This window comes from Oryza brachyantha, chromosome 5 (assembly GCF_000231095.2).
Source record: "Oryza brachyantha chromosome 5, ObraRS2, whole genome shotgun sequence".
Classification (NCBI taxonomy): Eukaryota; Viridiplantae; Streptophyta; class Magnoliopsida; order Poales; family Poaceae; genus Oryza; species Oryza brachyantha.
This window is the reverse complement of record NC_023167.2, coordinates 15,581,384-15,607,243: the sequence shown is the minus strand read 5'-3', so window position 1 is coordinate 15,607,243 and position 25,860 is coordinate 15,581,384. Positions and strand designations below refer to the sequence as shown.

The 25,860-nt window shown below is 42.9% G+C and overlaps 3 protein-coding genes and 1 long non-coding RNA gene across 6 annotated transcripts; 3 read left to right on the top strand and 1 right to left on the bottom strand.

The window, feature by feature from the left end:
- The first annotated feature begins 308 nt into the window (after positions 1–308).
- LOC102701452 lies at positions 309–2,653 on the top strand. Of its 2 annotated transcripts, none has more exons than XM_040524482.1 (3): positions 309–489; positions 1,042–1,205; positions 1,324–2,653. In XM_040524482.1, the coding sequence occupies exons 2-3, from the start codon at positions 1,088–1,090 to the stop codon at positions 2,214–2,216; spliced, it is 1,011 nt and encodes a 336-aa protein (XP_040380416.1). In that variant the 5' UTR covers positions 309–489; positions 1,042–1,087; the 3' UTR covers positions 2,217–2,653. The 2 variants fall into 2 exon arrangements, with proteins under 2 accessions (XP_040380416.1, XP_006655419.3); XM_006655356.3 differs by having other exon boundaries at positions 1,023–1,205.
- A 6,659-nt stretch (positions 2,654–9,312) lies between these two features.
- Positions 9,313–13,342, bottom strand: LOC102699783 (disease resistance protein RGA4-like). Its single transcript, XM_015837606.2, has 2 exons — positions 12,447–13,342; positions 9,313–11,740 (listed from the first exon to the last, which is right to left on the bottom strand). Exons 1-2 carry the CDS (start codon positions 13,340–13,342, stop codon positions 9,631–9,633), a joined length of 3,006 nt encoding a protein of 1,001 aa, XP_015693092.2. The 3' UTR covers positions 9,313–9,630.
- Positions 11,734–12,692, top strand: LOC107304292. The gene is made up of 3 exons (XR_001550363.2): positions 11,734–11,871; positions 12,323–12,395; positions 12,461–12,692. It is a non-coding gene; the product is annotated as an uncharacterized LOC107304292 (long non-coding RNA).
- On the top strand, positions 13,252–21,855 carry LOC102701175 (disease resistance protein RGA5-like). Of its 2 annotated transcripts, XM_015837604.2 has the most exons (5): positions 13,252–13,475; positions 14,768–15,644; positions 15,871–18,102; positions 19,694–20,251; positions 21,226–21,855. In XM_015837604.2, the coding sequence occupies exons 1-5, from the start codon at positions 13,460–13,462 to the stop codon at positions 21,578–21,580; spliced, it is 4,038 nt and encodes a 1,345-aa protein (XP_015693090.1). In that variant the 5' UTR covers positions 13,252–13,459; the 3' UTR covers positions 21,581–21,855. The 2 variants fall into 2 exon arrangements, with proteins under 2 accessions (XP_015693090.1, XP_015693091.1); XM_015837605.2 differs by lacking the exon at positions 19,694–20,251.
- Positions 21,856–25,860: the final 4,005 nt, after the last annotated feature.

Here is a 25,860-nt window from a genome sequence, read left to right as displayed (position 1 = left end):
TTCTACCTAAAAAGTCATCGATGTAGAAGTGGTTGCAGTTTAACACACACACACACCAAATCACCAATTAAAACACCCTAACCAAGCCTGGTTTACACAGTCCGAGGTAAAAAGGTTCAGAGCTAAGCACACACAGCATTTGCACCACGATGGAAAATCCAGTGGACTGGAACGGAACAAGCAATTGACCAATTAAAAAACGCAATTTTCTTCTAAGCAGTAATTGACCAGCGCCGCCCTCTTCTGCTAATGATCCGTACTAAAATATTTCCTTGGAGGGTACGCGGTTTTTTTTTTAGAGAAAATGGAGTGCACGCTGTGACTTGGCTGGCTCAAGAAACCGAAGAAGAAAGGAGGACTCTTTCTCCTTCTACTTCCTCCTCTTCCTCCTACTCCCGTTTCTGCTTTCTTCCATGGTTCGATTCGGCTGTCTCGTGTCAGAGAACCGAGCTGAAGAGCTGGAGGGGTTCTGAAGATTCTGACGGACAGGTGAGATTCAGTTTTGTTCAGGGGTTTACTGAGAGTTTGCCTGTTCTTTTCTTTGATTTCATCTTTTGGTATATTCTGATTTGATGATAGATTGGTAGTGCCATGCTCTCCTAATCTCCATGTTGCTCTGCAATTAGTCTGTGCAAGAAACCATCCTGAACTCTCAATCCACAAGCTGATAAAGAGTTACCTGACATGTATGTATGGTATACTGGCTGCCACTGTCACCGTAGACCGTATTACTAAGTATTTCTTCACCATTTTCCATCTCCATTAGCGGTCAATGAGTCTTCTTTTTCGTATGGAGATCGATAAGCTGAAGCAGTCAACTCCACCGCAAAATCGGTTGATGTCTTGATGATGAGTCGCAATTTAGCAGTTACGCTGTGTTAGTGACATGAAATTGATTGAGCTGACCCTGGACCAAAGTACGCATTGATTTGGAGGGAAGGATTGATTGCTGTGGAGCAACGCGCGCGCGCAGAGTTTGTTCGAGTGATCATCACAAGGCTTTCTTCCCTGTCCCTGACCAGGAGTCTGATCGATGCTCAGGTGCACTGCGACGAGCTCGCCGTCGCTGTCGCTGTCGCCGGCGGCGATGCAGTCGGGGGAGGTGAAAATGCGGTTCGGGCGGTGCCCGTACTGCCGCGCCATGGTCTACCAGAACCCCAAGGCCGTCATCTTCTACTGCAGCAGATGCCGCACTCCAATCCGAGGTGAGCCACCGGGAGGGGCCATGGGAATGGATCGATCTGTGCTCTGCTTTTTTGCCATGGATCTTACGCGCGGAGGCTCTGATGGGTGCGGTTCTTGGTGTTTTTGGTGTCTCCGCAGGCAAGAACCCGGAGCCGACGGACGAGACGGAGCAGGCGCTGAGCAGGCTGGAGATCCTCTCCGCCGACTCCGCGTCGGTGTTCTCCGACGAGCCGGAGGACGTCGGGTCGGACAGGCGCGTCGTCGATGAGGTCCGGCTGCCGTCGTCGAGGCGGACGAGGCGGCCGTCGAGCTCTTCGGACTGGACGTCGACCACGACGGATTCGGAGCGAAGCGAGGAGGCGTTCTACACGCCAAGGAACGCGCAGGATGGGCAGAGCTGGCAGTCGCCGTCGCCGTCGCCGATGAGCTCGCAGGAGGTCGGGGGGTCTGGTGGTGGACGCCCCGATGAGCCAGGCGCCACCGCGGCGGCGCGCCTGATGGACCCGGCGTTCCACAAGGAGCTGCTCCACGCGCTGGACAACCTCCGAAGCCTGATCATCACCATCGAGCAGCCGCGGCCGGCGAGCGGCGACGCCTCCGCCGTTAGGGCCGTGACGCGGCGCGACTCGCGGCTCTTCCGCCGGCTGGAGTCGCAGCTGGAGCGGGCGCTCCCGCTGGAGGAGACCGCCTCCACGTCGACGTCGTCCAGCGGCCGCGGCGGCGGCGGCGTCGAGCGTCCGGCGGCGCCCGCGCAGGAGGGCCGGGACCCCTGCCGCCCAGTCCTCGGCGGCGCGCCGTTCGTGATCTGCGGAAAGTGCTCGGAGCTCCTGCGAACGCCGCCGCCGCCGCCGCGGAGGAGGAGAAGGACGAGGACGACGTGGCCCAGCAGGATACGGTGCGGCGGGTGCCAAGAGGTGCTCGAGCTGTCCCTCCCCACCGGCGCCCCCGCGCAGCACCGGCCGATCAGGACGTGCTCCGCACCGGGGCTGGTGTCCGACCACCACCTGCCACTGCCACGACGGCTCGAGTGAGGCGTATAGAGCGCAGCTCCGTGGTGATCATGGTCGATCGGGCGGCGCCGGCGGTGCACGACGATGCAGTGCTGCCTGATGACGCCGGTGCTGCGACGGCACCACCATTGGTGTCGAGTTGAGAGGGCGAAAACCTCAACATTCGTAGGATTCTCGAAGGAAAATTTTGAAGAACCATTCTTGAATGAAGGATTCGTTCATCTTCTTGCTATTCTGCATCGATGTTTTTCCGATGCTTGCACAAAGTTCTTAGCGATTTGGCGATAGCAGAGGATCTCACGCTCTAGACAGAACTTAGGCTATGCCACTGATACACCAGTTTAATCGTTGTAAGATTTATTGTTATTCATATTGTCAATTTCTACACTGTGTCATTGAATTTATGAATTGATTTGTACGATATGTTGGGCTAAATTACAAAATATGTTAAAGTAAGTAGGGGTGCGATTTATAGTATTAGAAGTTACAAAAAAGGTATGAATTTTTTTGTGGCTTATTACACAATAGAATTGGGTGTATATGCTTTAAGATTTCTTTCATATAGGTTGATTTTAAAGCAAAAATAGTGGTATATGTGAGAGAAATCACTTATACAAAATATAATAGATAAAAAATATTTGTTTCGCATAAGAAATGTGATTTACATAAAAAAAACAACACAAAAGTGCGCTATGTAGCACGTATCACATAAATAATATTTTAAGGCAAGAAAATTAGTAATGTCTACAATAGCGTACTGCAAAAAAATGATAAACTCGGTAACATTCAAGGGAAAGAATCAATATTTATAAAAAAAACCATGGAACTGTTATAAACTCAATTATACAGAATAAATATATGATAAAAAGGATAAAACTATAGGTCAGGCTCCCCAACCAGGGTTCCCTTACCGCGCAAGCTGCCAAAACCGCGCTTCCGCGGATACCGCATGGTAACCGCAAAAACCGTGATGAATTTGAATCCAAAAAATTTGAATTTAAACTCACGCGGTTTTCGCGGCTTACCATGCGGTTTGCCGCGATAACTACTTGTTGGAACAACACATGAGAACGGCAGTTAACGCAGCTTCCCGCATGGTTTTTATAGCCGAAACCGCGGTTAGTGCAAGGAGACCGCGGATGTGATGTCAAATGCAAAAAAAACTTTAAAAAGTCTAAAAAAATACATGAAAAATAGGAAAATATTTTGTGACTATATTTATAACATAGGAAAAATAGGACATGTTATAGGGAAAACAAGAAAAGTTTCACATGACATTTTCTAAATTCTTGATATTACAACATACAAACATACACCTTCATATCACCCTTCACCAAATAATTTACATCAATAACTTCATTTTGATTGTTGCGTCACAACTATACCTACTATCCATTATTACGAATAAAACTATTATGTGTACTAAGATGCACGTATAATTTTTCTCTATACATATTTTCCGTATTCCATCGTCGTTTATTTGTATTTCAACATTATGTACCCTAGTATCTAGTGTAAATAATAATGACTAAACACAAAATTTTCTTGACCATCTTCCTATTAAATATTATGCAATAGGCTATTTTTTAATTTTGTTTCCCGAAATACTCGTTTATGATTTTTAATTACGCTGGGCATAATTTTTTATTAATTTCTTTGACAAAACTACACTATATATCAAGATATACAACACATATTTTTTTATTAAATTTTCTCAAATTTTTTAAATTCTCCTCAAATTTAAACTCGGTTACCGCGACTTACCGAAACCGTGCCTCCGCAGAGGGCGCGGTTACCGCCGCGGTAACCACGGTTTCGGTAACCCTGTCCCCAGCACTAGGGCCGGGCAAATAGCTCGGGCTCATGAGCTCGGATCAAGCTTGGCAAAATCGGCTCGAATCCTAAACGAGCCGAGTCCGAGACTGAGTTTTAGCTCGTTGATGAACCAAGCCGAGCCCGAGCCAGCTCGAGAACAACTCACGAGCTTAGTAGGCTCGGTGGAATAGATCAATTTCTAGCCCAAACCCAACAAAGCCCATCGATATGACCCATTACTTCTAATTAGGGTTGACTCCCATGACTCGTGACTGTCCTTCTCTCGTACGCGGTACGTTGACACCGCCCCATCCGACTCTACGAGTGCGACTGTATGCCAACGATGACGCCATCCCCACCCTCTACCTTACGCGAGCCAGAGCCGGGAGATGCCGTGCCGCCACCTATGTTGCGCTTACGCCGTCGCCTCGCCACTTACGCCTTGGCCGCCGCAACCTACCGAGCTCACGAGCCAGCTCAAGCCTGTGCACGAGCTGAGCCTAGTGTCTAGCTCGGTGGGAGTATCGAGCCGAGCCTGGCTTGACTTGGCTCGCTTCCACCCCTGCCCGACACAAAGCAAAATATCAAAATATCAGATGTTCTTCCTGGTCTCATTGCAGTCGAAACTGTATAGTTGTGTGCAAATAATTCGCTTAAGTTTGAAGTATTTTTTTGTAAATATTTATCTAATCAATGATCCGATTATGCCGTTGTATTCAACACAATTAGATCTTTATAAAAAAATCTCACATGATTATATAGGATAAGATATCAGAAGATCTTAATTCAAACATTTTTATATTACATGTGAAACATCAAATCGTAACCATTGAAATATTATAAAATAAAACATGAAACATCCAAACAACACTACGTGCAACATTAGCAAGTCAACTGGAGAAACATGGTAAAGTGCTTATTGAAACATTTAAAATAACAACATGTGCAACATTTTAACAATATACATTGCAACTTGCAACACAAAAACCGGTGAGATAATATGACATACTTATGATTCAAATAACACACCAGGCGACATTTTAAAAATAAACGTCGTAACAAAAAAAACTTAATGTGCCACATAGTTGAATTTGTGTTGAAACATTAGTTTCTCACACATGAAGCATCGAATCTTAATGGTTAAAATATTTGTTTTCTTACATATGAAACACTGAATCTCAATGGTTGGAACATATATATTGTTTTATTTAAAATAAAACATGTGAGACATTGTTGTAAATATTTAATTATAACAAATATAATAGTGCAATCAAATTGTAGATTAGATAAATAGTTTAGAAGAAAAACCGTTGAGAGTTTATTAAATAGTTATTACATAAGAGATAAGAGAGATCACCATGAAAATATTTAGTAGCTCGTAATAGACAGCGGTAGCACAAAGTCATGCAAACATATAGTAGCAAAGAAAGAAATGGCACACGATATTATGATATTTCTGTGTGGATTGGACATCCAGTATTTTTGCGCGAATTGGGCACCCTACAGAAAAAAAAATTCTGGTAGAAAGTACATATGCGGTGTTAGAGGGTAAATTTGGTGGATTCCATTTTGTGTTCGGTCCAGGGAGCATGGGGAAGCCATGGGTTGTAGATCCAATGGCGTGGTGATGAAGGAGAAGGAGAATGTGTGGAATAAATCCTATGGACAAGGCGATTATATAGATCTACGCTGCCCAAAGGCGTATCGCTCTACTCCTGTGGTGTTTATATGATTTTTAGTGTAATACAGGTAGGAGGGAGCTCTAGCTAGAATTCTCACATGTCTCTTTGTCTCCATCTCTATTTCTTTTCCTCCATAGATGACCTTACTTTTATAATCTCAAGGGGTTCCACCGAGCCTTGGAGGGGATGGCTGCAAAGGCCTAAATAATGTGGGAAAGGCCCAGGGGGGCTATGCAGCTGTCGATTGTCCATCATAAAAGAGAGTTATCGCACGATGCTGTTGATGGGGCATGATAGGGGTGCCTCCTTTTACACGGCGTCAAAAGGAGATGACACGATTGTGTCACTTATTTTTAATACATTTGTGTGAGAAAAAAGTTTACTAAACACCATATTTGTAACATGATGCTCGTGCTTTAAATGTGATAAGTGTATGCATTGAATATGGTGGATGCAACATGCCCCTACTAGCTTGTTCTAGGTGGGGGGTGGTCGAAGCAACCCGTTTTCTCTCAAAGGGGTGTGTCTAGGTTGTAGGAGGACTTACTTGTTATACAGAATAAGGTTCGAGTGGCCCCACCCTCCGAGGGGGAAGGCAACCCCTAGGTCTGGGGACTTGCTTGGTTTGCAGTCATGGCGGTCAACCCTCGTCTTCAAGGGGATGGGGGTGGGGACACCGAGGACCTGAGAAGATTGTCATGTTTGACGCAAAGATTCAAGGTGGCCTGATCTCTTCTAAGGAAGGCGACTTTAAGATGATAGGAGATACTGACATTGATATGAGAATCTGATTATCGTAACACTAATATGTTTGTAGAAAGCTAACAGAGTCATTTTATAAGCTTGTGCGGTGACATGCATATGTGCTGTGCTGCGCGCGTGCATCTAATTTTGCTCTCTTAAAAAACAACAAAAGAAAATATGGATAAGTTTATATAGAGGAAAACAGAATACAGATTTTGAGATGTATATGTGCTGAGAGCAAGACTAATAATATAGCCAACTTGTTAGCTACAAGAATTCTTATAGCCTTCTCTTTGTACACCTATATAGTAGTAGTAGTTAGCTGTTTATAATTAATATATGTCCTACTTGTCTCTCTCACATAGTTTTTTGCTTCTCGTGTCAGAGCTGGCTATAAGCTTATAGTCTGCTTCCCCTCTCTCTCATCCCTTCTCTTCTCCACCTTAGTATTTAGCTGGTTTATAGCCTGCTATTATACTTGCTCTGAGAGATCCATGAAGCATGAAACAGACGGCCCTGATTAAAAAGCTCTCTTCATCCGTTGCGGCCCAGTACCGACGCTAGTTGCCCTAATCAGCTCACCTCTTTCCTATAAGAAAGCGCTGAACCCTCGCTCTCCCTCGCCGCAGCCGCCGCCGCCGCAAATCTTCTCACGGATAGGTCGTAGTCGACTCGTCGTCCCGCGACCACGGGCACATCCGCGCGCGCGGCGGCGGGAGCCAGACGAATCTGAGACGAACCCTCTAGTCTCTAGCCATCCTTGATTTCTCAGCTGCTTCTCTTTCGCTTTTTTCCGTTTCTGTTGTCTCCGGGAGTGAATCGTTTAGATTTCCATGGCTGGGAAGCCGGTGCGGCCTTGTGGCGATCGATCGAGTGGTCACATGGCTGAGAGCACCATGGCTCTTGCTCTTCCCTAGAGGAAAACCATCGCAGGATTTAATGCTGGACGGCCCCGTCTCAATGGTCTCCCAGTTTGGCTTTTCTGTGACAATCTGGAGCGTTCTTGATGTACTCTGTTTGTCCTCTCGTCGCCGGCCAAACTTATGCGTTTGTTTGATAAAAGGGAATGGATTTCTCGTCGCCGTTCCTCCCATCAGAGATACTGGCGAATAGTAAGAGGAAAACATAACCAGTCTTTTATCCTTTTCTTTTTTTATACTTATAAATCAAAATTTATTTTTTTTATCTTAGTTTATTTTTTCTGTCTTTAAATAAGTAAAAAACATATATAAAAGTTCTATTTATATAATTCGTTTTTATTTCGTAAACATACCGTTCTGTTTTGTCCAGCTCATTTCTATATTTATTCATTGGGATAATCTAAAAAATATCATTGACAAACATTTAAATCTAAAAATTACCATTGATGAGCGTAAGTTATAGAAAATGCTACCGTTAGAACGAATTTATCTTAGAACAAATTTATCTAAGAAATGTCATTACTTATTTTTGGAGAGAAATACCGACGTAACCTAACGATGACATTTCTTTTTTATAGACATACACTTCGATGATGATATTTTTTATAATTAAGTGTTTGTTAATAACATTCGTTTAGATTTTCTGTTATTCATCGTAGGCAAGTCAATAGGGTTGAAAACTTCCGTCCCGACCGGCACCGTGTATCGATTTTTTCGCCCGAATATAGCATTTTCTCGTCCGAATATCGTTTTGATGGGAAAAACAGGACATCGAGAAAAAAGTAGGAAAAGCCGGCGAAAACGGTTGAGGTGTTTTCCCGACCGTTTTCACGGTTCTCGTATTTTCATGGGATAATTCCCGTGGACATTTTTATTTTGAATTCTACCGTGTTCTTATATTCTTATGAGTATGCGTTGATCAGTATGTTCTTATCAATTGTTTTATGTATTATGCTAGTATCATATTCATACTAATTTTGTTGTGAATATTTGAAGTGGTTATATGGTTTGTTATTCCCGTTTTGAAATATCGATTCCCGATCGTTATCGCCATGTTCCCGATCGAAATGAATCGTTTTTGAAATACCGTATAACCGATTTTGTTTTCCTGACCGGCGGTTCTGCTCCCGTTTCTGAGACAAAAATGCATGAACAAATATGGTTAGATAGTTTTCCGGACCCTACAAGTCAATTTAGTAACCATAAACAAAACAACGTGCGTAGATCCAACTTGGCAGATAAATTAAAGCGTTATAAAAGAACGGGTGAGAATATTGGGATATTTTCACATATTTGGTTTATTGAAGTATTTCTTCCGTTTTTTAGGATAACTATTTACTGTTGTAAATGTAATTAGCTCATACAAAACTGAAATTATAATTTTTTAGAAAAGAAAATATTGTTTAGCCGTTTTAAAAAAACGTGCGTGCCAGGCAAAATGCGAAAAAAATGCGTTGGGAAAGAAAGCAGCCATAGACCATGACGAAATTGGGTCACCATTGCCAGCTAAACCTAGCCCATCACGAACTAGGATGTTTGGGCCGAGTCAAGCAGCATGGCCGCCTCTGTGGGCCGTGCCCTGCCAATATTGTCGACTCGAGCCCTTGCTATTTGCTATCCTGGGCCTTCTCTCACTCTCTCTAAAAAAAGCCATCCTGGTGGGACCACTTCAGCAACGGTACTTCGTTCCAGGCGCCGGCGAGGGGGTGCGGCGGCGTCGCGCACGGCCGCGTCGGCGTCGTGTCAATGGGAGTGGGAGAGCATGGGAGGGGATTTGGGAATTGCTGCCAGTACGAGCGGGAGTTCCTGTTCCTTCCGTCCTACCTACCTGGTGTCCTCGACCGGGAACCCTCGCCTGCGTCGGCGCAGCCTGATTCGGTGGATCGATCCGCAGACGGTAAGTCCTCCTCCCAGAATCTGATTATTAACGTCTTAACGAAGTCCTCCAATCGCGTTGATTTGTTGCGCCCATGGTGAAAGCAAGGTTCTGTCAGAATTACAACTCGGGGACTCTATTTTGACCGATGCAAACATGTTTAGTTTTAAAGATCTAGGCATGCAAACTTCCACACTTTCTGCAACTAGTAACTGCATGCCGCACACACAACACAACAAGTGCGGAAAGACAGAAATCTGGATCATGTAACTGACCAGCAATCTAGTTTTGCAGGTTTTTGTTGCAAATTTTAACTGGTCTTTAATTAAGGTCTACTTGCTGCAGTGGTATATTGTGCTAGAGCCTAGAGATTTGCCAAGGAAGGCTGGGGTGGTGCCTCAGTGGCAGTTAAGACCACCTGTTGACTGTTGTACGATCATACGAAGTCGCGAAGAAGAAGCTTCTGAAAGTCTCATCTTATTGAGGCCGTCTGAACTTGTTGGTTGAGCTTTACAAATTTTACTCTGTTCCCTTACCGCACAAGTTCTTTCATTGTCCTCTCTTTCCACTAGACTAACCTTTGTGAGGAATAAAACTTTAGGCCTATTTGGATGGTTCTTTGCTGCCTGTTCCCATTGTACATCCACTCCAGAGTTAATCGTGATTTCCTTGAGATGTTTCATGTGCGTGATCTCGATGCCAGAAAGACCAACTAGACCTTGACAGAGCAGCCCAAGTGAGATGAGATTTGGGAGAGCTCCATGCTTGATTGTTGGCAGAGCTGAAGTGACACTTTTCACCACAAAGCACAGGCGTCGCAGGCTCGGGAATGCACCAGGTTTTATTTCGAAATTATTGAACTTATATGCAACCAGTTTGATGTAGAGCAGTCTGTTCAGATTGATCAGTGCTGATAGATGATTTCGTGTCAGCGTAGCTGATGAAATGCAAAGCTCAGTGAGGCCTGACAACAAAGTAACAAATGGTGGCAACTGGTGAAGTTTTCCATTTAACTTTAGCGACCTCAAAGCATATTTGGAACCTTCAGAGCATGTCTTCAAATCAAGTGAACTCAGGAAATTTTCAGGGCATTCTTCGGAATCAAGCGAGAGAGAATGATCAATATCCCTGTCAATGGGAGCCTTGGTGAAATCCTGAATGGCCTGTGAAAGATCAGCGATGTAATTGTTGCTACCTGCAACATGTTTGATCCATATCTTAACCTTCCTCAGCCTTTTCATATCGCCAATATGTTGCAGAAAACCTTTGCTTTCGTCAGTGATAAATCCTGCTAAAGTGTGCAGATTGCTCTTTTTGGAGGAGAAAAATTTTTGCAGTCTACTCATCTTGTTCACACTCTTCACATCATCTTTATGAAGCATAAACTTTCCAAACAGGTGAGCTAAATGGGGCAGCATGATTGCTTCAATGGGCAAAAACTTTATCTCGGTTCTCCTTAAATCCAGTGTCTCTAAACAGTGAAGGCCCTCAATGCTCCTTGGAAGCTCACTGATATTGCCCCCAAAGCTCAGGTATTTCAGATGCCATAGTTTGCATATGTATTTCAGATGATCGTCATCCAAATCATTGCACTCTTGTAGATCCAAGACTCGTATCAGCTTGCACCTTTGAACATAAAAAATCGCTTCACCTGCATCCCCAAAGATTGTCAGAGATCGGACACGAGATAACTCTTCATCAGATGCCACACACTCTGTCAATTGATCAGCATGGAAAGAAAGGTGGCGTGCATTAGTATTGACACTGAGTCTTGGATGATCACGAGATGATTTCGCGATGAATATCTGTGACAAGGACTTGTTCAGCAAAAACTCGTGTATAATTCCATGAGTTTTACAGGTTTTCACTTCAGAATTGTTTCTTGTGTCAACTGGCCGAATAATGTTCCTGTCAATAAGCTTACTGAAATTCTCATCTGCAATATCCTCTTCGCTACGGAGAGAGTCACTTCGTGCATATCCTTCGGCTAACCACCTTCTGATTAGAACTTTCTTCTTCAGAGGACAATTGTTTGGGAATATACCAAGGTACAGCAAGCAGCTGAGAGTATAGCCAGAAAAATTGTCATAGTTGTCATGGAGCACCTTACTGAGTTTTGAAAAGCTGTAATGGCCATCCTGCTCTTTCAGATGAGAACCAAGGTTGCGGCACAGCTTTGCACACAGCTCTCCTGTGGGCTCACTTGAGCTCTTTAGATAATCAGAGACACTAACCAGAGCAAGAGGAAGACCATCACATTTCCCTAATAATGACGCTGAACCTTGCTCCAACTCAGGTGATCTAAACCCTGGAAAAGCTAGTTCCTTGGAATCTTCTTCACCAAGTGTATTCATTTGATACACATAACCATTGCCATGACTGCACATATTTGCTACTGACTGAATCATTGTGGTCACTATTATCCTGCTGCTTGTACCATTGTCTTCAAAGGTCGATCTTATAATGCTCCATTGATCCATCCCAATGTCGTCGATGACAATTAAATACCTGATAACCAAATTGAGAGATGAGTAACTAAGTTGAGTAATTACGTAAATTCTGCTGATGCAATAGTCAGTACTATAAACGGTTATCAATATCAGGGTTCACAATCTCGATCCAAAAAATTGGGTCTACCGGTGAGTGCAGGTGAAATTTTTATTTTTTTAAATCTTTTGAATAAATAATTTTATTATGAAGGGAAATATTTTTAATGTATAAACTTTTTGGCCACGTCACTCCTCCGAGCGTGGCAAAAGGCTGGCACGTCATGATTGGTGTGGCGTGACCAAAAGGTTTCTTTCGAGGTTTAGTAATAAAATTATTTAATTAAAAGATTTAAAAAATAAAAAAGTCAGTGCCGGTAGGATGTGCCTCCGACAGAAAAACATCAAATTTGTTTGAATTTTAGCAAAAAAGTATTCAAAATAAATTCTTTTTGTTTGAAATTTCATTCCCCTGAATTTTTTGGATTCTAAAATAGTTAACACCAAAAATTCAAAAAGAAAAATTAACCACCGATTAGTATAAACTTGGCAGTCAAATTGATAAATGAGGAGCAAAAGCTGACTTGTAAGTTAACTTCTGCAGGTGAAATAGTCATCAATCAGGCAACAATCATTGGGATCATTAGAGCAGCTAATTAACACAAGAACATTCCATGGTAAGTAAATTCACCAAGGCCAAGTCCAAAACAAAGCGAAAATGCACTAACCTCTTGTCCTTCAGGTATTCTTTGAGCGAGGTTTCAAGATCGTGTTGCTCGTCAACACCCATGGCGTCGTCTTTGGGAAGAACTTGCTGGAGTACAGCACGCAGGATCGCCGTCGTCCCATTGCTGTTCTCCGGCGAGCTAGCGACGGTGACCCAAGCACGGCAGGGGAATCTGTCCTTTGCGCGAGGATCGTCGTAGACCGCCTTCGCGAGGGTGGTCTTCCCGGAGCCGCCGAACCCGACGACGGAGATGACCCTCGTCTGCTCCGGCTGGCCGTCCACCTCGTCCAGCAGCGAGAGGAGCTCCTCCACGGGCTCCACGAGGCCCACCGGGCTGCGTGCGGCACGGCACGGCAGCGTTGACGACGAGCCGGCGGCACCGGTGGGTTGGCCGTCGCCGCCGCCGCCGCCACCGGTGATGACATCCACGATAGGTTTGATGTCGATGACGCGCTGCTGCGCTTCCCTGATGCGCCTCTTGAGCTTCTGGATCTCGTCGGCGAAGCTCGACCGGCTCTGGACCTTGCTGAGCTCGTGCGCCATCCTGCGCACCAGGGACGACGACGACGCTCCGGGCCCTGCGCCGGCGCCGGCGCCGCGCTGCCGCCTGCAGGTGAGGCGGTGCAAGAAGCGGTCGACGCAGTCCTCGATGTCGTGCGCAAGGTCAAGCATCTCCTCGGCGTGCAGCCGCGCGACGGCCGTGCGCGCGCGGGCGTCGTTCGTCCTCCCCAAGGCGCGGAGCTGGTCGTCCATGACGGCGGCGATCATGCGGAGGTCCTGCTGGAGTGACTGCGCTTCCTGCGAGAGGCCCTTGTGCTTGTTGTACTCCTTCTCCAGCGCCATGAACAGCCTCCCCATCACGGCCTTCAAGAAGGCGCTCGCCGCCGCGGACTCCATGGATCAACCGGAGGGAGGAGCAGCAGCCGAAGACCTGCAGGCGGCAGCCCACAACTCTCCAGCAAGTCCAGAATATATGCACGGACACGCCCAATTTAGTGCAAAATTAGATGCACAATGTCTTCGGGCACAAGTACGTATTTTTTTTTAAACACAAACTTCAGATTATCATGTTACCTTTGCTCTCATTTACTTATCGTTTCAGGCATCGAAACCACTTTCTTAAATATTAAAACTATAATCTTATGAAATTGCTTTCCATGACAAATCTATCGATATCATTTTCATATGCCAAATTCTAATATTCTTGCACTAATTAGTTATTTAAGATTTTGAGGTTTAATTGCACGTATTTTAGGATATCATCTACTCCCTCCGTTTCATAATGTAATCATAATGTAAGATGTTTTATTTTTTTTTGCAATGTTTGACTATTTCTCTTATTAAAAAAAATGAAAATATCATTTATTTTGCTTGTGACTTACTTTATTATCAAAAGAACTTTAAGCACAACTTTTTCTATATTTGTACTAAATTTTTGAATAAAACAAATGATCAAACGTTGCTACCAAAAAAGTTAAACATCTTATGTTATGAAACGGAGGTAGTATTTGAGAATGAGGGAGGTTGTATCAAAAAATACTTTAAGAATCTTGTTCACAATGGAGAACATATAAATTGAATGGTTTTTATTCATAATTTCACAACTTATTTCACATTTTAGTACAGTATAAGTGTGGTAGAAAGGATTATGCTTATTTTGGTGTGTCTAAAATCCAATTTACTAATTCCTCCTTTATGTATGTATAGTGTAAAAGTCTTGCTCTCTTAGTTAACCATACAAGTTTATGTTAATATGGAATTTTGTCAATGGTCCACAGTATCATGCCATGCGTTTGTAAATCATAAAATGTCGAAAGCATAATATGGGGCAGAATATAATTTATGAGAATTATGCAGACAGCTCTGCGTTTTGAGACAAATGTTAATCATGTGAAGTTTGAGCATTGAAATGTAGTGAATCTCAATTTCAGGGATATTTGAGGATAGGTGTGTGAAACGCATAATAATATTACTAGAAAGATGATATCTTAATTGAGAGTTGCTACCAAATAAGTACCCAACAACTAGATAAACAAATGTCCCTATCCGAAGAAAACTAATTATAACAGGAGAGTTGCTACCAAATACGTCAGACTTGGGAGCTAGGAATGAAGCAAAATGGAACAAGTCTCTGCTAAGTCCAATCTCCTCATTTGCTCGGAGAGCTCGCTCATGCTACTCTGATCATCTGATTGCCTTCAACCTCTGGGTTCAGTGATCTCTCTCTTTCTCGTTTCTTGCTTCTTTTGTTCAGCATCGATTTTTATTAGCAGCACGCCTTGCAAATCTGTAACCTGTAACCTGCACTTGATTTGTCTTCAGGAAAGATATCTATGGAGGGCGCCATGTTCAACCTCCCAGAGAGGCTCGACCGGCTCCTGCATCGTCACGGTAGCATCCTGCCCAAGGGAGCAGAGAATGAGATACCGCTCATCAAGCAAGACATCGAGCAGATAATCTCCATCCTAGACCTCCATCGCCACAATAACAACACAGCGAAACTGGAGGACCATGCCATGGTTGTCAGGTGCTGGATGAAGGAGGTGCGCGAGCTGTCCTACGACATCGAGGACTGCATCGACCAGTACGAGGACTACGCAGAGCAGCAGTATGAGCACGTTGCTGTGTTACCTGTGTACCGAAGTTATACTCGTCGCCGTAAGTTGTTGCGTCGGCGGCGTGGTGGGAGCAAGCAGATCCCTTGGGTTCCAGAGAAGCTGAAGCAGCGCCTATGGATGGCCAACAAGATCAGAGAATTCAGCCTACGGGTGCAGGAGGCGCTTCAGCGCCACGGCGACGCCGTCTGCAGCCTCGGTGGCACTGCAAACACTAATGCCTCTACTGCTAGAGACGATGCATCTTCCGTGTGCAGAGAGCGCGCTGGTGGCGTCCGGCATGTCGGTCTCGATGCTGCCATTAACAATGTCCAGGAGTGGGTGACCGATGGAGAGAAGAAGATGCTGAGGGTGGCGTCCATCGTGGGAGCTGGAGGAGTCGGCAAGACCACGCTTGCCGACGAGCTGTACCGTAAACTTGGACGGCAGTTCGAGTGCCGGGCATTCGTGCGTTCGTCCCAGAAGCCTGATGCGAGGGGGCTTCTCATCAGCATGCTCTCGCAGGTTCGCCCGCAGCAGCCACCTGGCAATTGGAAGTTGCATAGCCTAATTTCCAATATCAGGACACATCTGCAAGATAAGAGGTGCGTACAATGCTTTGTTGCTAAACAAAGTGGGAGTACTTTTTAGATAATGGATAAACGGGCCATTGTGTCAAAGACACACAAAGCACAAAGATATATAATTACAAACGCTCCATACTATGACATTTTATTTTTGCTCATTGTAGCAGCCATTGTTAGGTACTTGGGGTTAATATTAGCAATATATTTATTGTACGAACATATGTTTGAGGAAAATGTTTGGCAGGTACTTGATCATAATTGATGATTTGTGGGATATATGCACATGGGATATTATTAAGTGCACATTACCAGATGGCAATAGTTGCAGCAGAATACTAATCACGACAGAAATTGAGGATATAGCTCTGCAATCTTGTAGTCATGACTCGGAGTATATTTTCAAGATGAAACCTCTTGGTGAGGATGACTCAAGAAATTTATTTTTCAGTACAGTTTTCGGTTCTCATTCTAATTGTCCTCCAGAACTCAGTGAAGTTTCATATGATATTGTAAGAAAATGTGGTGGTTTGCCGCTAGCTGTTGTCACTGTTGCAAGTCTTTTAGCAACTCAACTTCAGAAACAAGAGCAATGGGATTGCATAAACAAGACCTTAGGTTACAGTTTGTTGACAAATCATAATCTAGAAGGGATGGAACAACTACTGAACCTTTGTTACAACAATCTTCCTGAGCATTTGAAGGCATGCATGTTATATCTTAGTATGTATCAAGAGAATAACATAATTTGGAAGGATGATCTGGTGAATCAATGGATAGCTGAAGGCTTCATCTGTCCAATTGAAGGGAATGAAAAGGAAGAAAGTTCAAGAGCCTATTTCAATGAGCTTATTGGTAGAAATATTATCCAGCCTGTACATATCAATGACAATGGTGAGGTTTTATCTTGTGTGGTTCACCATATGATCCTCAATCTTATTGCGCGCAAGTCAACAGAAGAAAATTTTGTTATTGCAATAGACCATTCACAGGCTACTACAAGACTTGCTGACAAGGTTAGACGATTATCTATTCACTTTGGTAACGTAGAAGATGCAACTCCACCAACTAATATGAGATTGTCCCAAGTTCGGACACTTGGCTTTTGGGGAGTCTTGAATTCCATGTCTTTTATTGTGGGGTTTCAGCTTCTTAAGGTTCTAATTCTACATTTTTGGGGTGATGAGGATGCCATCAGTTTTGATCTCACTAAAATTTTGGAACTTGTCCAACTGAAATATTTGAAGGTCACCTCCAATGTCACCTTAAAACTGCCAACCCATATGCAAGGTCTGCAATATTTGGAGACACTGAAAATAGATGGCAAAATAGGTGCAGTTCCATCAGACATCATTCATTTGCCAAGCTTGCTGCATCTTAATCTTCCTGCTAAGACAAACCTGCCCAACGGAATTGCCCACATTTCATCGCTTCGTACACTTGAATATTTTGATCTCAGCTGCAACACAGCAGAGAATGTACAAAGCCTTGGTGAACTGATCAATCTCCGGGATCTTCAGCTCACCTATTCTCCCATACATTCTGACAATCTGAAGATCAATATGCAATACCTTGGATCCATTCTGCGAAAACTCGGTAATCTCAGGTGTTTATCTCTATCACCTCCAGGCTCTTCGTTTGCAAGTACTCTGCATATCGACAGTTCTACTAGAACGAGGATCTCTGTAGATGGCTGGAGCAGTGTGCCCTCTCCACCAGCTTTGCTTGAGAGGCTAGAGTTGTTACCATGTGTTTGCATCTTTTCTAGCCTCCCGAATTGGATTGGCCAGCTTGGAAATCTCTGTATTTTAAAGATTGGGATTAGGGAGATAACAAGTAATGATGTTAATGTTCTCAGGGGATTACTGGCTCTGACTGTTTTATCACTTTATGTCCACACAAAGCCTGCAGAAAGGATTGTCTTTGATGGTGCAAGTTTCTCAATCCTCAAATACCTAAAATTCAGATGCAGCGTAGCGTGGATGGAATTTGAGGCAGGTGCAATGCCTAATCTCCAGAAGCTCAAGTTAGGTTTTGATGTCCATAGAGCAGATCAACATGATACTATTCCCATTGGGATTGAACATTTGTCAGGACTTAAGGAGATCTCTGCAAAAATTACGGTCAATTGTACTGCTGATGATCTTTGTAGAAGATTTGCAGAGTCAGCTTTGACTAACGCCATTAGGATGCATCCAGGACGTCCTAGTGTCAACATACGGTTTGTAGATTCGATCTTTGATGATACTAAGGATAATAGCAATGTCTGGACACAAGAGGAAGCACATGGAACTCTGCAAAAACAACAATATTGGGTTTATCACAGAAATACCAAGGATAATAGCAATGTCTGGACACAAGAGGAAGCACATGGGACTCTACAAAAACAACACCATGTTGTGAAAGAGGGCTTAAAAGAAAAATCCGCAGTTCTACAAAAGGACCCCGGAGAAGGAGAAACTAAAAATATTGAGAGCAGGTATGGATTAATTTTTCCTTTACACAACATGACCAGTTTATTATGAATATTTTTGCTAGACTATAGAAAAAATCAAACGATATATTTAAAAACTAAAAATAATTTGTGAAAAAAATTTATATACATGTTATTAGTGATATAAAAGTCAGGGTTGAAAAATAAACTACCATAAAAAACTCTAAAATCAATTCTAAATTTAAGTTAAAAATTTAAATTTTGTCTAATAAGCATAAACGAAGATGATGATGTATCTCTAGCTTGACTCAAACATAACAGTTTTGGATTAACTAGTTGTGGGCCCAGGAAAATTTGAGGTGTGCCCACTCACCGAAGAGAAATGTGCAAAATTCCTCTTTCACACACAATTAAAGTTTAAATTCGATTGATTCAACTCGACTAAGTCTAATCACAAATAAATGTCTTGAATCTTTTAACACCCACTGATTACCAGTTTTACAGTGAACAACTAGTAATTCATACTAGAACATTGCTGCAAAACACTATTTCAAGATCGACTACATACGGAAAGAGTATAAAAGTTCAGTTTTATGAGTATATCAAACATAGTGATCAGCTTATGACTGACAAAGTGAGACCATGACACGACAATAGCACTGCCCTAGTTGGTTGCCTAGTGATATTGGATGCATATCCTCCATCCTCTGCAGTACCGCTCACTGATATAGGGTCCACTTGTCAGTGAATAGTACTGCAGGTGATATTTGTTATGAGTTGGACTTAAAAACACTTAGAGCATTTCCAACAGATTATTTATCTCATTCTCTATTATGAAAATAGAGGATGAAGACTACAAATTGAGCTTTAATAGAACAGTCATCCTATCATTTATTTTTAGATGTCCTCCATATTAGAGCATCCCAATAGCTCTTTTATCCCATCATTTATCCCAAAAATAGATGATGGAGAGTAAAAATAGTGCTCCAATAGAACATCTATTCCATCCTCTATTTTTAGATGTCCTCTATATCAGGAGAGAGAACATCTAAATATAGATGCATGGTAGTTACATGTATCAATAAAATATAATAGACTAGAATATAGATGCTCTAATATGAATGATCTGTTAGAGCACACAAACATATAGAGGATAAAACTGTTTTAGATGATCATCCAAACTAAGATATAAAGGACCAAATTTAGATGAGCTATTGGATGCTCTTAGAAGAGAGAACTTTCATATTTAGATGATCTCTCTCCATCATTTAAAGAGATATAGAGGATGTCATATATGGATGATCTAGTGGAGCACAAAGAGATATGAAGGATGAAACTAGTTTAGATGATCATCTAAATAAAGATATAGATGATCAAATTTAGATGAGCTGTTGGAAATGTTCTTACGGTCCTATCTTTTCGTTTTTACATATTTTTATAAGTCAAAATATAAGTTTCAACCGTGGTTTATTTTTCACTTTGGTCTTTAGATCGTTAAGAACACATGTATAAAAATTTTATAATTTTTTTTAAAAAGAAACTTCTCGTGGCTGAATTGATTCCTGTGGAGCAACGCCTGCAAAATTTGTTCCAAAAATCTGATTTTTCTTTTAATGTGTGACAACTGGTGTGGTAGAGCTGACAGCGGTGGCGAGTTCTTCGGCCCGACGTTCCACTCCGTCGGCGTCTACATGGACCGCAAGTTCGGGCTAGACAATGTCCACGTCGACGACGGCGGCAGGAGCAGGAGGAGGAGCAGCATTCCCTACTTCTCCAGAGTCACAAGGACGGGTCCGCCGCAGCAGGAGGGCTCCGAGTCCGGGACGGCGCCGGTGTTCATCCCTGCAGAGGAGGCGGAGGCCAACGAGCTCATCTACATGCCGTTGCCGCCCCCCGTCCCGTCTTCTTCGCCTGAGGGCGACACCGAGGTCGGCGAGAGAGAGACAAGCGGGGGCAAGGGGTCCGGATCAGGAAGAAGCAGCTACGGCGGGTTCTTCGGCCCGACCTTCCTCGCCGTCGGCGGCTACATGGACCGCAGGTTCGGGCTAGACAGTGATAGCGATGTCCGGAGACAAGAGGAAGCACATGGGACTCTGCAAAAACAACACCATGTTGTGAAAGAGGGCTCAAGGGAGAAATCTGCAGTTCTACAAAAGGACCCCGGAGAAGGAGAAGCTAAAAATATTGAGAGCAGGTATGGATTAATTTTTCCTTTACACAACATGGCCAGCTTAATTGCTATGGGTATTTTTGCTAGACTATCTCTTGTTGACTCAAACATAACAGTTCTGGATTAACTAGTGGTGGGCCTGGGAAAATATTAGGTGTGCCCACGCATTGAGGAGAAATGTGCGAAAGTCCTCTTGCACACACAAATAAAGTTTATATTCGATTGATTCAACTCGACCAAGTCTAAATCACAAATAAATGTCTTCAATCTTTTAACATCCACTAATTACCAGTTTGGCTTTTTCATGAAAAAACCAAACGGCATTTGCAAACTAAAAATAATTTATAAATAAAAGTTTTATATTCGTGTTCTTAGCAAGCTAATAGCCAATGTTAAAAAATAAACTACGACGAAAAAACCCTAAATAAACTTCAAATTTAAAATTAAAATTAAAATTTTGGCTTATAAATATAAGCATAATCATAAACGAAAAGAAAAAGATGTGATGCTAGAATTTCATGCTAGAACATTGCTGCGAACCACTATTTCAGGATCGACAAACTTATGTGTACATAGGTCGATCATATGCAAAGAGTATAGAAGTTCAGTTTTAAGAACATATCAAACTAAACATAGTGATCAGCTTATGACTGAGTGAGACCATGAAATGACAATAGCCCCGCGCTGTTTGTTTGCCTAGTGTAATATTTGTTTTGAGTTGGCCTTGAAGTCGATAGCTCATTTTTATTTCTGCTTATGCTTATAAGTCAAAATTTAAATTTTTAATCTTAAATTTGGAATATATTTAGGATTTTTCATTGTGATTTATTTTTTAGCCTTGTCTTTTTTTTATTTTTTATTTATAAATATATTGCTTGAGAATAAGCCAAATGATCACACAATCATCTCGTGGCTGAATTGATTCCCGTGGAGCAACGCCTGCAAAATTTGTTCCAAAAATCTGAATTTTTTTTAATGTGTAACAACTGGTGTGGTAGAGCTGACGGCGGCGGTAAGTCTTACTGCAATATCTACGTCGACGACGGCGGCGGCAGGAGCAGGAGCAGCATTCCCTACTACTCCAGAGTCAGAAGGACGGGTCCGCCGCGGCAGGAGGGCTCCGAGTCCGGGACGACGCCGGTGTTCATCCGTGCAGATGAGGTCAAGGTCATCTACACGTCGCCCTCCGGTTCGTCTTCGCCCGAGGGCGACATCGAGGTCGGTGAGAGAAAGACAAGCGGGGGCAAGGGGTCCGGATCAGGAAGCAGCGGCGGCGGCGGCGGTTTCTTCGGCCCGTCGTTCCACGCCGTCGGCGGCTACACCGGCCGCAAGTTCGGGCAAGACAGAGAATGATGTCGGCCACGCCATGGATGCTCCATGCTCTCCCTTTTGTTTCGTCGTCTCGTCCCTATGTGCATCGTCTCTGTCTCTGCTAGCTGCATATTAGATATGGTTTACTTTACAACATCGCAAACTTTATAAAAAAATAAATTTATAACCACAGTTTAAATGTCAAACATACCATTACAATCTTAAGTCGCGAAATAGGCAACGAAAGACAATTTTCCTTAATATGACTTCAAGAATGTAATGTTTAAGAAACATCATAATATTCTTTTACATATCCTCCCCTCATACAATGAAATTTTATAACGTCAGGGTTACATGAGAAAGTTAGGGTGTGTTTAAATGATGAGAAATGGGTGGATAGAGTCTGACGATCCGATTTTTAGGAGTGTTTGGTTGGTGGACGAGAAGAGGATACGGTGGCCCAGTGCAGAATATTCCGCCTATACCGGATGGGGAGCTCCGGGCGATTTGCCCGGACACAGCCGCCCGCCTGGATGGGATGACCACGCATGTGTTCGTATCACCCCTCACCATTCCCTCTCGCGTGGTAGGCGGCAACCGAGATGACGATAACCGGCGGCGGATCTGGCGAGGCGATGGAAAGAGCAGCCGACACGGGGAACAGGGACGATGACCGACCTGGTGCGGCTGCCGGCGCGCGAGCGTAGAGCGCCGACTGATGCGGCACCAGGGGCAGCAGCTGGCGCGGGAGGTGGGACGACGGTTGGCGTGAGAGCGTCGGCGACCGGCGCGAGAGCTGGGGGCGGCGGTCGACGCGGGAGCTTCGACGACCGGCGTGGGAGTTGGGGCGGCAGTCGGCATGAGAGCTTCGGCGACCGACGCGGGAGCCGCAACCGACCTCGAGCAAGCGGGGCGGTGGCCGGTGTGGGAGATGGGGTGGCGGCTAGCGCGGGACACCGGGGGCGACGGCCGGGGCAGGAAACTGGGGGCCGCGGCCGACGCGGGAGCTGGGGCGACCTCGAGCGAACGGCGCGGGAGTTGGGCGTCATCCTGCTCGGGAGAAGACGACTGGGGATGACCCCGTTTGTTCTTTTTTTTTTTCCGGTTTTTTCCTTCATTTACTATTTGATTTTTGTACTTAATCAGTTCTCTCTTTTTTTACTTGAATCAGTTCTCTTTTTACTATATGATTTTTTTTACTTGAATCAGTTTTCTTTTTCTTTCATTTACTGTATGATTTTTTTTAAAAAAATTGCTTTTGGCGGTGTTTTGGGTATTCTCACCAAAGGTGATCATAATAACTATCTATTGTAACAAACAAAAAACTGACTCAATATATCTACCTCTTATCCCTCGAACCAAACAAAACATTAGCTAATCCCACTCGCCCAACTAAACAAAAAATAGATGACATATCCCTCAAAACTTGGATGGTCATATCCTATTCATGCTTTGATCATGAACTAAACACAGGACTACTCATCAAAAGGGTAAGGGATCATACGAGACTAATATAGTGACGTGGATAGAATCTTAGACTACTTCGTGAGCTGACGTTCACATTCCATTGCTGGTCCTTAGTAGTATAATTGATGTGAATCACTTCGTCCTTAGTTAAATTCGTACTCTGAGAAACTACTTGATTCCCAACTAGTTCTCTCGTCTTTCTTCATTCCATGCAATAAGAGAGTTCATCTAGGCGATTTTCTCGCCTAATGAAAACTAGCCTAGCTACTTTCCACATAGCCTAATAACAACTCACTTTTCTACTTGCCACATTGCCTAATGGTAGCTAGATTATTTACTTGCCACATAGGCAAGTTGCATGTTCCCTACCTGCTCATAACCAACACACTGGCTGAATGGGGGCAAGACGTCCCTATACGATATACATTAGGTGCGATTACATATACATAAAGAAATGATCGATTGAATCTATGCCATTGTACCTTATACTATTTAATTTGAAAAATACTATTACTAATCGTATAATAAGAATAATACCATTACAAATTTTTAGGAATTGGAACCATGCCACTACTTACCCATCTAGAATAATAATGAAATTTGTTAGACCAAAATGAAATTTGTCTCTCGTCCCATCTTTTCACTTCCGTTTATGTTATAAGCTAAAAAAAAGTGAATTTGCAACATTAATTTTGAAGTTGACTTTAGTTTTTTTTTGTCGTAGTTAAATTTTTAACCTTGACTTTTAGCTCGGTAAAAACACGTATATAAAAATTTTATATATACATCCATTTTAGTTTAGAAATATATCGTTTGGCTTTTCTATCTCGGTCGACGTGAAGCAGTGTGCGAGCTACCTTCTACCCTCAATCTGTGTGCTACTTGAATTGCGAGTTTGCAAGGAGTGTAAGATATAATATATGTGAAATTGGCGTGATAGATACAAATACTAATACATTTTAAATTTTGGATGATGGTCGATCGCTGCTAATTAAGTAATTAACTGACGCCAAAGTCCACAGGAGGATCGATAGCGGTTGGAAACTTGGTTGGCACGTTAGTGTACACTGATAAGTTAACTTCAATACTCACCAGGATTAAGACAGGGAGATCACAGGCAACCACCGCTGTTTGATTCGACAGCAGAGAAAGCATTTCAATATGTATTCTGATTTAAGACAGGGAGATCACTTGCCATGAGTACTCTGGCCTCATTTTACAACGAAAAATAATCTGTGAATAAAAAAATTATGCACGTGTTTTTAGATTAAAAGCAAAAAATTATAAATAAACTTTGATGAACAAAACCTAAAACTAACTTTAAATTTAAGATAAAAAATTTAAATTTTATCTTATAAACATAAGTAAAAGAGGAAAAGATAGAGGTTACCATCTCCTTTGTTTCCTTCCACTATTTATGGTGACGGAGGTATGGGCTAAAGATCATTGGTTCTCAGCAACCTACAGGGTTATCTTTTTGCTTGTTGAAGACCAAATAACATATTTATAAATAAAACTTTATATCCATATTCTTAGGGAACAAAAATCTAAAATTAATTCTAAATTTAAAATTAAAAATTTAAATTCTGATGTATAAACATAACCAAAGTGACGTGGTGCGTCACCAGCATCAGCGCCAGCACCGTCCCCACCAGCGCAACGTCGTCACAACTTTCCCTAGCCATCACAACTTTCCCTAGCCATCAGCAAGATGAAACAAGGTGCCAGTAGGGGTAGGGATGGACCAAGGCCCGCGGGTTCTTTCGTAACCCTATTTAATTCTTAAAAAGAATTAGCTCAAAACTCTGTACAATTTTATTTTTAACTCGTTTTGAATCCGACCCTTAAATTCTATAGGCAAAATGATTTGATCCATTACCACCCCTAGGTGCTGGCTGCGGGCTTGTCCAGCCTGCACAATATGAGCTCTGCACACACAAATCAAGCTCAGAAGGCGTGCTCTTCTGTTTAAGATGGATGCTTGTAGGGACAGTTTAAATTACATAAAAACATGTGTAGACAATAGTATGCTATGTAGCAAATAACAGATAAATTACATTTTACAAACTAATAGTATTGTTTTTAAAATCATTTTGTATAACTTTTGAAAATAATTTATCAAATAAAGTATCATGGAAATAATCGATCAACTCAATGATATATTACAGAAATAGTACATCGTATATAGTTATATCATAACAAATGACACAAGCCACGCCTCTAACCATTCTCAGCTGCTGCAGATGCAGTGGCATTCATGTGTTGGGTCTTAAAAGAACAGCAAAAAATTTACAGATTTTTTAGAGTAAAAAGTTTCAGATTTTGAGGTGCAGATGTGCTGACCGCTCCATGAAGGAAGCATACTCCGGCCCAATTGGTTAGCTGTACTAGGCCTGTAATACCGGCATGCTCAAAAAGCTCTCTTCATCCCGGTTGCAAGCCAGTATCGAGGTCGAGGCTAGTTGTCCTAATCAACCCAGCTCTTTTCTCTATAAGAGTAGTAACTTAAGTTATCTAAAATTTAGTATCTTGAAGTACAAGGTAACTTAAGGTATAAGAATTTTGCACTAAAATTTTTTGATATCTTGAGCCACTTCTTAGGGATAGTAAAAAAACTTTTTTCTTTTGTTGTCAGGTGAATATAACAAGGACAATCTCTTAAACCATGTGTACATAGCCAAAGAAAAAAAAAGAGCAAGAGTACTTAGCCTCACTCTTTACAAAAGGATTCCCATATCCATAGTGCAACATACGTATTTAGAATCGTGCTCTTTAGAATACATAGCGCAACACTAGGCCCTTCGAAGGCCATATGCTAGTTGGACGGCTTCACGCCAACCCCCCCCCCCCCCCCC

What these genes read in the sequence shown, in the direction of transcription:
- LOC102701452 (XM_006655356.3), top strand. Translation starts at nt 1,034, where the DNA reads ATGCTCAGGTGCACTGCGACGAGCTCGCCGTCGCTGTCGCTGTCGCCG. An exon ending in ATGCCGCACTCCAATCCGAG is followed by an intron (nt 1,206 to 1,323) that starts GTGAGCCACCGG and finishes GTGTCTCCGCAG; the next exon opens with GCAAGAACCCGGAGCCGACG.
- LOC102699783 (XM_015837606.2), bottom strand. Translation starts at nt 13,342, where the DNA reads ATGGAGTCCGCGGCGGCGAGCGCCTTCTTGAAGGCCGTGATGGGGAGG. An exon ending in GAATACCTGAAGGACAAGAG is followed by an intron (nt 11,741 to 12,446) that starts GTTAGTGCATTT and finishes TTTGGTTATCAG; the next exon opens with GTATTTAATTGTCATCGACG.
- LOC102701175 (XM_015837604.2), top strand. An exon ending in ACTAAAAATATTGAGAGCAG is followed by an intron (nt 18,103 to 19,693) that starts GTATGGATTAAT and finishes CTGGTGTGGTAG; the next exon opens with AGCTGACAGCGGTGGCGAGT. An exon ending in GCTAAAAATATTGAGAGCAG is followed by an intron (nt 20,252 to 21,225) that starts GTATGGATTAAT and finishes CTGGTGTGGTAG; the next exon opens with AGCTGACGGCGGCGGTAAGT.